We start from the raw sequence: 18,698 nt of genomic DNA, 5'->3' as shown, positions 1-18,698 counted from the left end.
CTGTCCCCAGTCAGTCCCCATCCCCAGTCTCTTGTATTGAGATCTGTGATCCGTTTTGAGGTAAAGTTTGTGCATTATGTGCAGAAAGTTTCTGAATTAATCTTCTTTATATGTGATCATACAGTTTTTCCAGCAGTTTGCTAAAAAGACTATCTTTTCCTCTACTGAATTGCCTTGGTACCTTTGTTCAAAATAGGTTGACCGTAAACGTAAAAGATTTGTTTCTGGACTCTCGAATTATCTGTGTCTGTAGTGCTGCTGGAACCATACTGTCTTGATATTTTTATTGTAGTTTTCTTACTGAGGTTTTTTTTTTGTTTTGCCTTAACAGCAATGTCAAGTTGAGCCTGTTAAATGCATAAGTTGAATTTGTGGAGCCTGTTTTGCCAGGGGGCTGTAAATTAAACCGACAGTTCTTCAAACGATTGATGAGTAGAGTTAGAAATGGGTACTGGCCTTGGCCAGGTGGGTGGGAATGGAGCAGAGAAGTGGGGCCTCAGGGACCCAGAGGCACACACTCCCAGAAGACCGTCCTGCTCTCCGTGAGCATCTAGACAACACAGACTAGGGCTGGTTGCTGCAAACTCACCATCAGTGAGCGTGGGTTTGCTGATCTCTTTGGGACTGAAATGCCGCCTCGCCCAGCCTTGGTGGCCTTGCTTTTGCTCTCTGGGGCCGTCATGGCTCCAGTGGTAGCAGAGCCTCGACCTTTATGTTGAGTTTTGAAATCGGGAAATGAAAGTCCATTGTGTTCTTTTTCAGAATTGTTTTGGTGTGTTTTCATTAAAATTTTTGTTTTGTTTTCTACTTCATTGATTTCCACTTTAACTTTTATTATTTTCTTCTTATTGCTTTGAGATTAATTTACTCTTTCTAGTTAAGATTGAAACTTAGGTTATTGATTTGATGTCCTTTTTTTCTAATATAGCTACCTAAATAATACTTAAATATTATTATATAAATACAAGTACTGGTTTTACTGATCATATAAATTTTCATAAATTGTGCTTTCATTTCATTCAGTTCACGTTGAAGTTTGATTATGATGTGTTTAGATACGTAACACTATGTTTTTCCTAATTGAAGCTTGTTGAGTTTCCTGGATGTATAGATAAAAATTTTTTCATCAAATTTGGAAAGTTTTTGGCCAGTATTTCCTCAGCTGTTCTCTCTCTTCCCTTTCTTTGAGACACACATTACAGTTACATTGGTATACTTGAATGGTTTTAATTTAGGTTTGTGTCGATCCATTTTACACTTTATAAAGCTGCAGAGTACAAGTGAGGAAAACAAGGAGGTTATTGTAGTAGTTGAAAAAAAAACCACTGGTGGCAGCACATAGGAGAAGAATCAGAATGTCCTTCATGTTTCTGGGTGACTTGTATAACTGCATGATGTGACTAGATTAATAAGGAAAAGACTGAAGAATTAGACAAAGTAACTAGTCACAGTGTTATGTTTATTTGGTGATTTTCTGTAGGTCTGCATTTGTTATTTGGTTTACTGTTGATTTCATTTTCTGTATATTCCTAATCTCAATTTCATACCAAACCGATGCCATGACAGAATTTCACTTTACCACCTTAAAGCCATAGTCATATAATGTTACTTAATAATTACATGTATATGAAGTGCTGCATAGAAGTATAAAGACAGTATTTAGTACATATAGATTGAATGAATGAATGACTCAATCATAAAACATTACCGTTAGCTCAGACTTTTTTTAATAAAAATTTTATTGTGATAGCATTAACATGTCATACAGTTCTCTTATTTAAAGTGTTCAGTTTTTCAAAAACATGTTTACAGTGCAGCCATCACCTTAACCTAATTTTGGAGTATTTCATTCTCCCAAAAAGAAACCCAGTCCTCATTAGCAGTCACTTCTTTCCTCTTTATTTCCCTACCCTTTCAACCCCCCACCAGTGCTACATAGCCATTAATTTACTTTTTGTCTCTGTAGTTTTGCCTCTTTTGGACATTGGAATCGTACAATAGAATGATTGACTTCTTTCACTTGGCATTATGTTTTCAAGGTTCATCCTTGAGCATCCATTAGTACTTTATTGCCAAATACTATTCCATTGTATGAATATATTATATTTTATTTATCCATTTGTCAGTTGATGGATATTTGGGTTGTTTCTACTTTTTGGCTCTTCTAAATAATGGTATTATAAATATTCGTGTACAGTTTTTTGTGTGGACTTGTGTTTTCATATCTCTTCGGTACATACCTAAGAGTGGAAATGGTGGAAAATCTGGTAACTGTGTTTCCCCTTTTAAAGAAACACCAGAATGTTTTCCAAAATGGCTGTGCCATTTTATATTTCCACCAGCAAGTAGATGAGGATTTCAGTTTATCCACATCTTTGCTGATTCTTGTTATTGTCTTTTTTATTCTAGTCATCCTAGTGGACAAGAAATGGTATTTCATTGTGGTTTTGATTTGCATTTCCCTTTGGCTAATAATGTTAAACATCCTTTCATGTGCTTACTGTATGTATTTATATCGTCTTGAGAAATTCCTATTTAGATTTTTTGCCCATTTTCTAATTGGGTGGTGGGTATTTGACCTTTTCTTATTTGAATTACAAAGTTTTTTATATAGAAAGTCTGGTTACAGTTACATATCATATATATGACTTGGGAATATTTTATCCCATCTCTAAGTTATCTTGTCATTTTCTTAAAGGTTATCACTTGAAGCACAAAAGTTATAAATTTTTATATAGCCCTGTTTATTTACTTTTTCCTTAGTTGCTTGTGCTTCTGGTTCTGTTATCTAAGAAACCATTGCTTAACCAAAGGTCTTGAAGGTTTACTCCTCTATTTTCATTTAGGTCTATGATCTGTTTTGAGTTAATTTTTGTGTACTGTGTGAGGAAAGGGGGGCCAACCAACTTCATTCTTTTTGCTTATGGAGATCCAGTTGTCCAAGTACCATTTGTTAAAAGACTATTCTTTCCCTCATTGAATTGTCAAGGCACCCTTCTCAGAAATGAATGGACCAAAAATGTATGGGTTTATTTTAAACTCTCAACTCAGTCCCATTGACCTACATGTCCATCTTTATACTGGTATCACAGTCTTGATTACTGTAGCTTTGGAGTAAATTTTGAAATTAGGAAATGTGAGTCCTCTAACTTTTGTTCTTTTTTCAAGGTTGTTTTGGCTATTCTGATTTTCTTGCCTATCAATTTTAGGATGAGTTTGTTAATTTCTGCAATAAAAAAAAAGCCAGCTGGGATTTTGATAGGGATTGCATTGAACAGTTGGTGGAGAATTGATACTGTAACAAAACTGTTTTATGACCCATGAGCTAGCTCAGACTTCAACATTCTTTGTTTATACCATCTACTAATTAGAAAATGAGGGCTCAGAGAAATGAGATTATTTGCCTAAAGTCCTTCATCTATGAATGACAGAACTGGGACTCACACTCATTCTCTGACTATGCAGTGTTTTTTCTGCCTGTATGTTTTGGTATCTTCCCTATCCACTACTCAGTCTAATGTAGATAACATAGACAAACGTAAAGGAAGACCTGTGCTACTCAGATGCAATGAAGAAAGAATCAAAATCATATTCTCTAAATGAAAAAGAGTGTTTTGTAAAAGGAAGAACTTTTTTTTTTAATTAGGTTAAAGAAGCATAGAAGACTTTGAAGTTTCTTAGATTAAAATAAGGGAGTTATAAACTTAGCTTTGGAACCCTTAGCTATCAGAAAATGGCTTTTGGAATTGATTATCCAAACTTGAATCTCTTGTGTATACAGCTGCTCTAACTGAAAATGAAACTAAGGTACATATGACAACACACTAGTCAAAAATTTATATTTAATGGGAGAATGGCATTGAAACATGTAAAATATCATATGTGAAACAAATCGCCAGTCCAGGTTTGATGCATGATACAGGGTGCTTGGGGCTGGTGCACTGGGATGACCCAGAGGGATGGGATGGGGAGGGAGGTGGGAGGGGGGTTCAGGATGGGGAACACATGTACACCTGTGGCAGATTCATGTCAGTGTATGGCAACATCAATATAATATTGTAAAATAAAAATTAATAAATTATATTTGAAAAGGAGTTGTTTCTAATTTCACAAATAATATATATGTATTATTTGCAAACGGATTGTACCTATAACTTTATTTGACAAAGATGGTAGTGCTATTATTTGATTTATAATCTTTCATATTGTAACTTTTGTATTATATAATTCATTGAAGAATATTTGCCTTTCCAAGGTTAGTGTGTATACTGAGGTTGCAGATGATGAATAAATTATGCTGGATAAGGGAAATGTTATTCTGCTTTCTTTCTTTAGCGGAAGATCCATCCAAAAGCTATGTGAAATTGAGAGACTTTGTGCTTGTGAAGTTTTGTCAAGATTTGCCCTGTTTTTCCCGGGAAAAGTTAATGCAAGGATTCAGTGAAGATATGGCAATAGAGGCTCAACAGAAGTTCAAAATAAATAAGGTATTTTTATTCTGTAGAAGGAAAGCATTTAAATTTTGAAAAAAATCATTTAAGTACATAATTTAAATGTTGCAAATACATTAAGAATACATGTGTAGGAAGTAGCAGTGGTTAAGAATACAGGCCCTGGGACCTGCCTGGTGGTTCAGTGGTTAAGACCGCATTTCCACTGCAGCAGGCGTGGGTTTGATCTCTGGTCAGGGAACTGAGATCCCACATGCCAAAAAAGAAAAAGAAAAAAAAATACAGGCCCTGAGGCCAGATTGGCCAGGATCAAATCTGGCTTTACCACTTGCTCTTAGGGCAATTTAGTTTACTTCCTTGTGCCTCAATTTTCTCATTAATAGAATGGAAAGATAATTGACTTCATGGCTGCATTAAGTATAACAAGAAAATGTTTATTTAAACTGGTAAAGTAGTTAGTGCCCCTGGAGACTATATTGATGGGAGGAGGATTAGAATAAAACATATAATTTTCACTTTTTATACTTCTAGATGTATTTGTTTGGATTTTAAAGTAATAAATATCTTAAGTACAGACAAATAATATAGGAATTCAGAGGAAATTATTATATTTATGTTAGCAAGAAATCAAAATATTTCATAGTGGGAATACATTTGATCTAAGCCTTGAACAGTGGGTAGGTTTTGGAATATAAAAGTATGAGGGATGAAGAGTATTCCAGTAATGAGGACTAGTACTTGGTGCCGTTGACCTCCCCTCCCCTGGCTTCTAAGGCACTGCAGTTCCTAGCTTTTCAGTGAACCACCATGCTTATCTTTTTTGAGATATTGTCACTGGCTTCTACATTTTTGTATGCTCCCTAAATACAATTCTTCCCCAGAGTTTTTTTATCCAATCCTCATTTTTTCTCATTCTACTTAATTCTGCCTGAGAGAGCTCATCTGTTAACATCTGTAATCCAGATTTTCCTCCTGAGGTCCAAAACTATGCCAAACGTTCACTGGTCACTGACCTTCAACAAACAATTTGAATTGAAACTTTCCATCTTCTCCTGCATAAAAACACTTTAATGGGTTCATGGTTTTAAGATTTAGAAATAATTTATATCTCAGACTGTATTAAACCTTTAATTAACTAGAATTTATTTAATAGCTCAGCTTTCAAGAGAAAGAGAATATGAACACATTATTACTGAGATTAAAGCTCCTCAGTATGGCATACAGACACCAGCATCATCTGGCCCGTGCCTGCCTTGCTCGCCTCAGCTTCCTCCCGCTTTCCCATATGCTTTGGCTCTACTGCACCTCTTGCCGGTTCCCAGCTGTGCTACAGCTTTACTCCTTTTGCTGCTGCTGCTAAGTCGCTTCAGTCGTGTCCGACTCTGTGCGACCCCATAGACGGCAGCCCACCAGGCTCCGCCGTCCTTGGGATTCTCCAGGCAAGAACACTGGAGTGGGTTGCCATTTCCTTCTCCAATGCATGAAAGTGAAAAGTGAAAGTGAAGTTGCTCAGTCGTGTCCGGCTCTTAGCGACCCCATGGACTGCAGCCTACCAGGCTCCTCCGTCCATGGGATTCTCCAGGCAAGAGTTACTCCTTTTATGCACCTGTATATCAACTATTCCCTTTGCCCTGACACCCCCTTCTCCAGTTTCTTCATCTTTGCCTGGCCAGGTAGTACATTTTTCAGGCTCAGTTCAGGTGTTTTTTCCAGAAATTTCAGTATTATCTTAACCTATATATACCTGACCTCTTCCTCACTCCCAATAAATAAGTGAAATGACAGAAATAGGAAAACTATAGGCCTACTCCTTTGGCTTCAGTGTTACCACAACTTCCTGATTTTTTGCATATTTTTCTTGACTGTTTTTTGTCTGCTCATTAACTGGCACTATACTGCAGGCTTCTGACCTCCCCTCCCCACACACACACCCCTGTCTTCACTGTGTGTGTTTTCCTTGGACTGTCTTGACCATTAACCAGTCTTAAGGTTTAAACTCTATATTGATATTGCTTAAATCCTTGTCCTTGGTCTAGAATTTTCTTCAGATTTATATGTTCTCTTGGCTCCTAAATCTCTCCTACTCTGTGAAAATCTCACTGTCATTCCATACCCTCCGCCACAGTCTTCCTCCTCTTTATTTCTAGAATTCTTGTCCCCTTAGTATTACTGTTTGTGCTGTCTCAGTTAATACCATCATCATTTTTTGCCTGATTTAATAACTGAGCTTTCTGGTTGGTCTCCTTACTCTTTCGCTACCATTTTCATTTGTGTCCCAGCAGTGTTAAACTACTTCTGCACGTGTGTATGTGAGACATGCACACACATATAGTGCCCTGCCCTGTTTTAAGAACAGCATGCTCCCTTTCCTCTAAGATTCACTCAGGTTTTATTCCCCCAGGAATCCTCTTCTAACATTGTTCCCCCATTCTCAGGCTGTGCTGCTGTAGTGTCCTGTGCACATTTCTATCGTGAAATTAACCATACCTCATTCATTTGTGTTACACAGTAGACTACTTGCCTTCTTGAGGGCAGAGACTATCTTTTATTGCTTTTTGTCTGGCACCAAGCACAATTTCTGGCCTCTGGCAGTTATTCAGAATATGATGTGTTCTTTTGGGAAGGTGTTACTATTTGTAATTTGAAATGTTCATGTTCTTCTTTGGTTTATTAGCAACATGCTAGACGGGTTTATGAAATTCTTCGACTACTGGTAACTGACATGAGTGATGCTGAACAATACAGAAGCTATAGACTGGATATTAAAAGAAGACTAATTAGCCCATATAAGGTAGGACTTTGAAGAGTCTTAAACATTATATTCTTGTCACTGTTGAAAATGAAGAATATCTAGCAAATACCAATGTGTGGGAGAGTCCAAATCATTCTGCTAAATTAACTTTACAAAAGTGAAAATATTCTTCCAGTTAGTTATAAGAATTCTCCCTGTCATAATTTTCCAGTGTAAACTGTAGATGTTTCCATTCACTTAAAAACTAATCCCAAGGATAGTTTACTCGTGGTTATTTTTTTATTTGTATGCATCTTTTAAAAAACTGAATGCCCAGAATCTTCCCTAACAGATTATCTTGTTTTTTTTTCCATTGTTTTATTTGTCCCTATATTCTGCTTACATTTGCTTCTTTCTTCCTAAATATGGCCTTGGTTGCTTTTTGTAACCCCTGTACTTGACCATAGCTGAAATCGCAACTTAGTGTTGTTTACCTGTTTTGTCATTGTTCTTGCTCCTTTACCCCCTGCTTTTTTTTCATCTCCTTTATTTTCCTTTAACTCAAAAATATTCCCCTCCTAGATCAGGTCTGGCCTCCTCATCTTTTGGCCATTATTAAGGTAGATATTGTCCATGCACTTGTGTGGAGGAAGATTTGTGATTCTTGTAGTTGGGCAGTAATCTGATTGGAGAGAATATTCATTTATTTAACAACTAATTACTGAGTGCTGCATTTGTATGTACTATACCTGAGGCTTATACAGCACCATAGTTGGAAACATGAATGACAAATTTGGATCTGTCTTAAGGTATAAGAAGAAGGTCAGTTAATAATGAGTAAATATATCAAGTGTATAGTTATGATTTTTATGATTTTTCTAAGTTAATCCGTTTTCTTTATCATAGATTTTGAGTGTTAATGGTATATAGGGTTGCAGTACTCGTTGAATCTCAGGTTTTTTCCTTTATCACATCTTGTTTGCAATGTAACTATTTCTTAATTTATTATAATTCTAAATATAGCACATTCTGAATATAAAAATAATTATTTGCCTGATATATAAATCCTTGTGTCTGGAATTCATATATTTTTTCTTCATAGTGCCATTTTATTAAGCAATTAATGGAATGCCTAATCAATTTAATTGATTTTCTAACTTAGGAACTACCATCTGCATATAACAGGTTGTAATAAATTATAACAACTATTCCCCAAAATTTGTCAGAAATAACATTTTATTCTTTATCAATCTTTGTTTGTCAACTCAGAAACTTCAGAAAATTGGTAGAAATGGTACTTTCCAAAGATTTTGATCTTTAATATTAACTTGTTAGCTGGAAAATTTCTTTATGATGAAATGGGGCATATAGAACAATATAATTAGATGTTAGCATGACAACATTTAAGAGTATTAAAACTTTTAGTAATTTATTAAATTATGTATCTCAGATACTTGTGATATTTTATATAGGCAGATGCAGCAAATAAAAGATGATTTCTAAGTATAAATAGCAGTCATGAAGTTATGCCAAATAATGGGAATATCTGTAGTTCATAAAAGCAAGTATTGTCTACGCTTAAGAATAATGATTTTTTTAATATTATTAAGTATCCTCACCTGTCTAGCAAGTTCACCTTTTCTAAAAGATGACCAAAAACTGGTTATTAAACTATTTAAATTCTTAACAGCTAAAATCGCACTCATACAAAATATTAAATTCTTTAGATACTTGCTCAAACCTTATTTATAGTATCCCAATTTTAATGAGTTTAGTTATCTAGTATTCTGTCTCATTGAGAAAACCAAGAAATCTTGATCTGGGTTGATAGCCGCAGGGTGATAGAAAACCTACCACATACTTGGTAAAAGCCTAGAAATAGTTGAATGCCCTATATGCAAGGGAAGAGTTAGAAGATTCCTTTGTTGAATGTGTGTAGATGGTTTTCTCCAATTTGCCATTCCAAGCTGATACTTGTATACTGTGCTGTGCTATCACAGCATTCTCAAATGCAAAAGTATATTTAAGAATAAAGTAAAATTGCTTAATACTGAGTGTGATTTTGAATTTTTAAAAAATCTTTATATGGCAAATGGGGAAAGTTTGGAATCTAGAATTTATGTTATACTTTAACACATTTTATGATAAGAAAGTGTAACTTAGATTGTCTTAAGTTATTTCGGAGGAATGGAATTGTTTATTGATAGCAATCCACCAATTCTGTGCTGCCTTTTTTTAAGGGCTTAAATTTCCATATCGGTTTAGTCCCACTAAGAAATTTTTTTGGGTAGATATTAGAAGTAGTTGTACCTTACTTTAAAAGTTCTTCACTGATAATTTATTTGTATCAGTGCCAAGAAGGGATAAAAATAATTTGTATTAACTAGAATCATTTTAAAAGCACAAAAAGAAATTCTTTAGTACAGAAGTAATTTTCAGGTGTTCAAGGAAAGATAAATTTGAACAATTTGAATAAAGAAAAAAGAAGTTGGTGCAGCTGCTTGGTTTTAGCATTTAAATTCTTATATTGTTTCATAGGCATATTTTAATTCATAATTGGTTTGCAAGTACAAAATTTAGAATCATTGTTATAATAGCATTGGATTTGGAATCAGAAAACTCAATTTTGAGGTCTAGTTTTAACTTTTACAAATTGTGTGTGTTGAGAGTTTATTAAAATCTGGGTGTTAGGCTTCTCTTCTCTAAAATGGAAATACTCCATAGTGAGGAACTGAAGAGAAAGAAATACAATCCAGTGTGCATGTTCTTAAAGATAACATTTCGATAAGTCTTAGGACTTGTTATATGTCTCCACACCATTATTATTTTTAAATTCTTGCAAAAGAACCTTATTTCTGTAGTTCACAAAAGAGACTGGTTGAGCAGATGGAAATTAAGGCACTCTTAAAGGTGGTGGAATTTTTGAGATATTTGTAAACCTTCTTGGAACCTCTGAAAACTAGGCAAGAAGAGATTGTTTTTTGGGCCTTAAATAAACTGACACTAATATGATCTTCAATTAACTTTTCTGCATTAATTAAAATTATCCACAGCCTTAATCTATGAAGGAATTAGCTTTTTAAGTTTTTTTTTTTAAGCACGGTTTAAAAGATGAATTTATAATATTTCCTACATATACAAAGCAGTATACATACACAGTTTTAAGAATATTAAAATCAGTAAAACAAATAGCTCAAATAACTTATTTTAAAAAATGAACCATAGTTTACGTGCTCGTGAGGAACTTCTATAATAGTTTCATAGTTTTCCATAAAGCTAGTACATGTATTTTTTATTCCTAGGTACTTAGAGCTCTTAAACTTAATTCAGAGATGTATTGCCATGTCAATAAATCTGAGAAAAACTGACAGTGAAACTGAAGGTGGCAGTGAAGGGGGAGATAAACAGGGGAAGTAAACACTCTTAAGAGATCTGTTGTTTTTGTTCAGTCACTAAGTTGTGCCTGACTCTTTGTGACCCCATGGACTGTTCACCAGGGTTCCCTATTGTTCGCTATCTCCTGGAGTTTGCTCAGATTCATGTCCATTGAGTCAGTGATGCTGTCTAACCATCTCATCCTCTGCTGCCTCCCTCTCCTTTTGCCTTCAGTCTTTCCCAGCATCAGGATCTTTCCCAGTGAGTCAGCTCTTCACATCAGGTGGCCAAAGTATTGGAGCTTCAGCTTTGCCATCAGTCTTTGCAATGAATATTCAGGGTTGATTTCCTTTAGGATTGATTGGTTTGATCTTGCAGTCCAAGGGACTCTCAAGAGTCTTCTCTAGCACCACAGTTCAAAAGCATCAGTTCTTCAGTGCTTAGCCTTCTTTATTGTCCAGTTCTTACATTCTACATTTGTCAGCAAAGTGATGTCTCTGCTTTTTATTAAGGTGTCTGGTTTTGTCATAGCTTTCCTTCCAAGGAGCAAGCATCTTTTACTTGCAGGGCTGCAGTCACTGTCTGCAGTGATTTTGGAGCCCAAGAAAATAAAATCTGTACTGTTTCGACTTTTTCCTCTTCTGTTTGCCATGATGGGACCAGATACCATGATCTTAGTTTTCTTAATGTTGAGTTTTAAAACAAGTTAATTTAAAACAGTATGTCAGTGGCACATGATTCATTCTGTAGGTTATTTGTAGCAGAATTGATAGTTAAGAATATTTAAGAATTGAAATGATGGTTCTGTTGTATACGAGAATTTAATATGATTGGAGGCATATTCAAGCAATGGGGTTAGATTATTTTATAAATGTTATAACTGGTTAGCAGTTTAGAAGAATAATTGTTTTTCTTATAACATTCCATGATAATTTTTCGATGCATTACCTTTTAGTTCCTGAGCCGTTTCCTTAACTTGGGTGCCGCCAAGAGGCAGTTGTGCCTCTTGGCAAAAAAAAAAGTAACTTTCACAGCAGAAACAAAGCATTTATTATCCACATGATTGAAGAGTAAGGAATATACTGTCCTTTCAGGCCTTGGGAGTAATAAATCTGAATTTTCATTACTTCTCTAGAACTACTATTCACAATGTGATTAGAAGATCAGCAACACTGGGAATTCTCTGGTGATCCAGTGATTAAGATTGTGCTTCCACTGCAGGGGCCATGGGTTCAATCCCTGGTTGTCAAACTAAGAATCTCACACACTAAGTCAGCAACATTAACATCATCCAGGAGCACTTTTTAGAACCTCAGACTCTCACCCCACTCCAGACCTACTGAATGAGAACCTGCATTTTAATTTTAACAAGGTTCCCAGTTGATCTTTGTGCACATTTAAGTTTGAGAAGCATTGCATGTCTTGTATTCCAAAACTATTAGGGTTTCCTTTGAGAGACATTTATTAGTTTTTAGGATGGAGTTAAGATACTGTTTTCAGGGTTTTAGGTGTTTTTTTAAATTGTATTTGGTAGGCAGTTATGGAATTCAGAATATGGACTTCTAATTAGATCATTAGGGGTTGGATCCTGGCTTCTCGGCTTACTGCCTGCCTCTATGACAAGTTATTTTTAACACCTGCACCTTTTTTTTTCTTTATCGATTGAAGAAAGTTATAGTACCTGTCTCATAGTTTTTAGGATTACATGAGTTAATATATGTGATTTCTGATCTCTATATAAAGTTAGCTCTTTATTAAATGCTTAAGAGGATATAATCTAGAACAGTTTATCCAAAATGTATGAAAGCGAAAGTCGCTCTGTTGTGTCCACCTCTTTGCGACCGTGGACTGTAGCCTGCAGGCTCCTCTGTCCATGGAATTCTCCAGGTCAGAATACTGGAGTGGGTAGCTGTTTCTTCTCTAGGGGATCTTCCCAACCCAGGGATCGGACCCAGGTTTCCTGCATTGCAGGCAGATTCTTTATTGTCTGAGCCACCAGGGAAGGCCAAGAATACTGGAGTGGGGAGCCTATCCCTTCTCCAGCAGATCTTTATGACCCAGGAATCGAAACAGAGTCTCCTGCATTTCAGGTGGATTCTTTACCAGCTGAGCTACCAGGGAAGTCGAAAATGTATGGAAGTTTCATATATTACAGTGTTTTATATAATGCAGTATTGCCACCCACCTAGGAATCTTGGAAGTCATTCTGCATTCTTTCCCCACATCATCCAATGTTTTCTTCCCTAAATCTGTTCTGTACCTTCCATCTCTGCTTAGTCTGTTACTAAGCAGACTTGGTCTAGGCTTAAATCATCTCTTGAATTCTTAAACTAACTGCTAACTTGGTCCCCTCCAGTCCCATCCTCAGCATACTAATCATATTGTTCTGATAGTGACCTGTCTAAAAGTTGTTACCAGATTCTTAGGGTGGTGCAAATCTCAGTTTCCTGACAAATCGTAGTTTTCCTTCTTAGTGAAATGGAGAGGGTTTAATAAGATAATGTATGTCTAGACAGTAGAGACTCAATGAATGCTAGTTAATACTGTTTTTTAAAGTGTGACCGTTTTTGGCTTATCTTCCTGAAACTCTCCGAACAGTTTATGGTAAAATTAATATGTGATCCATAAATACATTGCTGGGTAAGGGAGCTCAGAAATAATAGTGGCAGAAGAAGCCAGCTTGGAATTAAGATTAATGTAATTAATGATTAAATCGATGAAATAATAGCACTTAATTTCAGTTGTCTGTCTTCAGTTACAGTACCTTATTTATTAAAGAAATATTTGAGTATCTGTACTGGCCAGTTCTTTATTATGTTTTGGAGAGGGGGCTCTCACTTACATACCTATATTTACCATTAATTGATACAAATTCCATGTCTTTTGGAACCCTCTTTTTAGAGGGCTTGTGATTCATGTTAACATTATGTTTAGGCTTCCTTAAAAAGGAATATGGGATAGATTTGGGCATATTCCTACTATTATTAACACTAGAGACATATTTTTTTATATCAGCTTTCTTAGTCTAACCAATAATTGTGTTTGTTACTTAGAAAAAACAGAGAGATCTTGCTAAAATGAGAAAATGTCTCAGACCGGAAGAACTGACAAACCAGATGAACCAGATAGAAATAAGCATGCAACATGAACAGCTGGAAGAAAGCTTTCAGGAACTCGTGGAAGACTATCGACGTGTCATTGAACGCCTCGCTCAAGAGTAGAGGTTCTACTTTTCTGTACAGAAAGTTTGCAGATTTCTGTACATGTGTTGTGAAAATCAGATGTTGACTTTAATTTTAAAAAATCTTGTAACATTTTGCTTACATTAAAAGTTATCTATCTTTAGTTGAATATTTTCTTTTGGAGAGATTGTATATTTTAAAATACTGTTTAGAGTTTATGAGCATATATTACATTAAAAAAGATATAGCTTCTGAAATACCACTGCAGTTACTTCCCTTCTTAAATAGTGTAATAAATGCTTAGTTGTGATATGTTAATGTGTGCTGATATGATTCTTGAATACTTATGATTAACTTCTTCCATCTTGTTAAAAACCTTTAGGTTTTAAGCTTTTATTATTCCTCCCACACTTTGCTTCTAAGCTTTTAACACATTTCTTTAATGTCTTCCTAGTAATCTTGGTCTTGCTATGTGATTTTTCTAAGTAGAAAATGTTCTTAAAGTAGAACTGTTTTAAATAAACCATTAACCACTTGTTAGGAGTAGCGTGGGTAAGAGAGAGAAGGGAAACTGAATACAGCCTGAAACCTAGATGTTTGGCACCAAATATTAATTGAAGATAATTCAGAAGTTGCCATAAACATTTTATTTATTTTTTAAAATATAAATTTATTTATTTTAATTGGAGGTTTATAAACACTTTATAAATAGTAAGATACAAATCAGTTAACAAAAGTCTAGTTTACACACTATTGTTGAAATATGTAAAATGAGGTTGTGATTTAATATAAGGTTATCAAGATGTTGAAGTCTAAGAAGGGGAAAAAAAAAGATAAATTGCTTAATATAGTCCTTATTTTATCGAAGTAGAACTAAATAAGTTGCTTGATAGTCATTAAAAGTAAAGCCTTGATTTTTTTTAACATGTGCCAGTAAGCCAAGTATTGTATAACATCAAAAATGGGATGTAAGTTGAACTTTACTTTTTTTTTTTAGTTGAACTTTACTTTTAAAATCTGATTTGTTCAATGCTCAAGGCAAAATCCCATCTTGGTCAAGCACTAACTTGTCCTTCATCAGCTTTTTTTCATCAGTAAATTCTGTCAAACATAGAAGCAAAGTGAGTAGTACCCTCTGGACATGAAGTAGTTGTGGCCACCAGCATACCAATGGCACTAAAGCTGGACCTTTACAATAAGAGTTCTGCGAACATTTCAGACAGTCTCATCTCAGTTTATATACATAAAACTTGATTTCTGAACACATACCTAAGTCGTACAGATAGAATGAACCAATGCAAAGTCCTTCTGAAGCTATATGGAAAAAATGTGTTTTCCATCTGAATTTATTATAAGATTTAAAATTTTTTAATTTGGAAATTAACAATTGATGCCTAAAAATGAGCTCTGAGGAGAAAAAATCAGTACAATCTAAATAAATTATCTTTCAACATCCTTCTTTATGTAGAAACCAGAAAAAGCCAATGTGATACCAGTTTCTGTAGTTTTTTTTTTTTAAATACAATGTTCTATGGTTAAAGGTCTAGTTTATTAGCATTAATCTTTCAGACTTGAAAGGCTGTACTTTCATTTTGAGTTAGAAGAGTAAGTCTGATAGTAAGATCTGTACTTAGAACAGGATAGTTAAACACCAGGATAGATACATAGGACCGTGTGTGAAACCCAGCACAGCTACCTTTTGGGCTTAGCGGTCACTTCTCACCCTGGGGTAGCAGCCTGTATCTCCTTTACCATACACATACACGTAGATGTACAGTATTTTATTTGATGCCTTTACCTTCTTCCCTTCCTCCCCTCCACTACTTTTTTCCGTGTCTTCTCCAAGTTGCATTTTCTCTGCATGTAATACCATGTTTCCTTTCATGGAAACATGAGAACAGTGAAAAACACAGATGTAAAATGAAGTTGTATTAGACTTGGCTCCAGGCTTCTGCCCTGTTCTAATATCTGTGCTTATCCTTTTTACATCTTTCCTCATCACTCTTGAGCTTTTCTACTCAGATATGGATATAGATGTGGTGTACATCTAAAATAATTTTAATAAATCACAAAGTTCAGTTCATACCTGAGTTAATGTATAAGAGGAGGAAAACCCACTATATGTCCCTGTCTCCAAATTGCAGGGGCCTCAGCTTGCTGTACTAGAGTCTTGTCTACTCTGAAGATTTATCTCACCCACCATTATCTTGTCCACTAGAGTTTCCTCACAGCAAAGCCTTCAATGCTATATCAAAGAAATAAAGACTCACAGACCTCACAGGTCAAATGATTGAATTCCTCAAATTCATTCTTTATTGGAATTTACAGGCCAGTTTAAAAATATTAAATGCTGATTAAGATACCCATACTTCTTCCAAGTGAAATTATTTTATATTTGAGTATTATCTCTGTATACATTGAACAGAGTAGCATTTTCTCTTTAGCATTTCTAGTGTTCAAAATGGTTCTCAAAGATGTACAATATTTCAAGTTGATGTTCCCATATTAAACCATTTGCCTAGATTTTTTCTTTTATTACAACATTCAAATGAATTATCTACATGTGTGTGTATATATGTATACACACATATATATATATTTGTATCCATTAAGTATCCCAATTCCTGGGAAGTATAGTTACTGAGTCAAAGGGTAGGGCTATCTCCATGGTTCAGTTATGTAAACATGCCATATTTTCCAGAATGCTTTGTAAATTACAGATATTAATGTTTGTACTGATTTTAACAGAATTTCAGTGGTATAGGTATGTTGATTTTGTTGTTGTCTCCACAGGTATAAAATCTCAAATTTGTATTCCTTTTGCTTAATGGGAAAGCTGAATACTTCTCCATGTTTTTGTGAAAATTTTTCCCTTAGGAATAGGAATTATCCATTTCATTTTTCAAATTTGACTTTTAGGGGCTACACTCTCAGTTTTATAGACAGACAATAGATCCGGAAGTTCACTTGCCTAAGGTCACACTGAACTAGTGGCAAAGCCAGGACTATAATACCTGGCTTCCACTCCTCCATTTCATTTTCTATCAAGTAGGCTGACCAAGTCGTAAGCATGCCAACCCACGAGGCTCTTCCTAAGTGGGGCTTGCTTTTATCGCCATCTGGGAAATACCTCACTTGCATGTTTGATGTAGTCACAGGACAAACACCCCAGCTGTCCTCTGTTCAAAACCTTAAGTATCAGGAAAAAGGATGTTTATGTATAATGACCGAGATGATTGGTGCCTCCTTTGAAGCATGGCTTGAAGCTCCTCATTTCCTCTCAACATTTTCAGCTACTCAACATCTACAACTTTCATGTTTCTATATGCCTTTACACCTTTATTGTAACACATATTTCATTCTTGTATTATGCATTGCAGTAGCGTTACACAGCACATTGAATTTACTCCTTGACTTAGGCAGAGCTGTCTACATAAACAGTAGTATGCACATAGTATGAAAATGGAAAAGGGCATATTGTGAAAAGTTCCTTGCCCCAAACCTTCAGAAACAACTGCTGTTTTGGGTTTTTGTTGTTGTTGTTTTTTGGCTATGCAGCGCAGCCTAGGAGATCTTAGTTCCCCGACTAGGGATTGAACCCATGCCCCCTACAGTGGAAGCACAAAGTCGTAGCCACTGGACCACCCAAGAAGTCCCTAAAGTTAATGGTATCCTGGAAATCATTAGCGCTATGGCTGCATGGTAGCCACTGTACAGATATACCAGAAGTTACTCTGCCAGTTCCCTATTATTTATGTTGTTTCCAGTATTTTCCATTACAAACAATGCTGCAATGCACGCACGTTCTTGTACATGTGCTGTGTGTAGAGATTAAAGTCCTAGAAATCATGACCTTTAGTCTGAACTCATTCTTACAGTGACTATACTACTGTTTACAGCAGTTAAAATTATTAACACCAACTAAGGTTACAGATGCTTGACCCTGTACCAGTCTAGAATTAGCTGTGTAAACAAGAGCATTTTGGACCTCTCCAACCATCCTCCTACACAGCTAGAAATAATTATCTTAAAGGCACAGTGGTTTGAACACTTAGGCATAGGCCCATGACTTTCTTTTTGTCTCTTCCTTTAGTCTTGCTTAGCTCTTTTCAAACCTTATCATCCAGAAGAACTGCTCTACAGCAGGGTTTCTCATCCTCAGGACTGTTGGCATTTTGGGCCAGATCACTGTCGTACTGCCTCATGTTCAGTCTAAGTTGTGACCCTATGGACTGTAGCCCTCCAGGATCCTCTGTCCCTGGGCTTTCCCAGGCAAGAATACTGAAGTGGGTTGCTATTTCCTTGTCTAGGGGAATCTTCCCTACCAGCATCTCCTGCACTGCAGGCAAATTCTTTACTGCTGAGCCACCAGGGAAGTCCGCTGACCTGTGTACTGGCTGGTTAAGAGCATCCGTGGCTTCTACCCCCGAGATGCCAGTAGTACTATCCCCACCTCCAGCTGTAACAACCAAGCATGTCTCCAGATACTGCCACATGTACCCCAGAGGGGCAAAATCAGCCTTGGTTGAGAACCACTGCTATGTGGGATTAAATATTCATTGACATTTAAGCAATGACTTTTTAATTACGTAACATGAACATGAAATGCAAAATAAGTAAGAGTATTTGATAAGTAAACTGCCCTCCCTTCCACCCAGTCACCTAAGTCACTTCTCCAGAGGCAGTTACTTTTCCCAGTTTCTCTTTTGCCCCTCAGAGTTAATTATCAGTTTGCAAACACCCATAACTTTGTTTCAATACAAATGGTGATATATACTATATGCAGTACTTAGAATCTCTTCCAGTTAAATTTAACTTATCTTTATTAGTACATGTCAGAATACTTCAGTTCTAAACATGCTGATTCTAAATAGCTGTTTGATACTTACTCCATAGTTTGGTTTCAGAGTCAGCTATTTGATATTTATTCCATAGTTTGGTTTCAGTTTGTTTAACCCA

General features: G+C 35.7%; 1 protein-coding gene across 1 annotated transcript in view; it reads left to right on the top strand.

The window, feature by feature from the left end:
- The window catches only part of HAT1 (histone acetyltransferase 1), a 38,175-nt gene extending 24,341 nt beyond the window's left edge, over nt 1–13,834 (top strand). Inside the window, exons 9-11 of the mRNA XM_052635680.1 lie at nt 4,336–4,487; nt 7,126–7,242; nt 13,611–13,834. Coding sequence (XP_052491640.1) covers nt 4,336–4,487; nt 7,126–7,242; nt 13,611–13,778 — 437 coding nt within the window. The 3' untranslated portion in view covers nt 13,779–13,834. The remainder of the gene's footprint in view (nt 1–4,335; nt 4,488–7,125; nt 7,243–13,610) is intronic.
- Nucleotides 13,835–18,698: the final 4,864 nt, after the last annotated feature.

This window comes from Budorcas taxicolor, chromosome 2 (genome assembly GCF_023091745.1).
Source record: "Budorcas taxicolor isolate Tak-1 chromosome 2, Takin1.1, whole genome shotgun sequence".
NCBI lineage: Eukaryota > Metazoa > Chordata > Mammalia > Artiodactyla > Bovidae > Budorcas > Budorcas taxicolor.
This window is presented reverse-complemented; position numbering and strand designations above follow the sequence as displayed.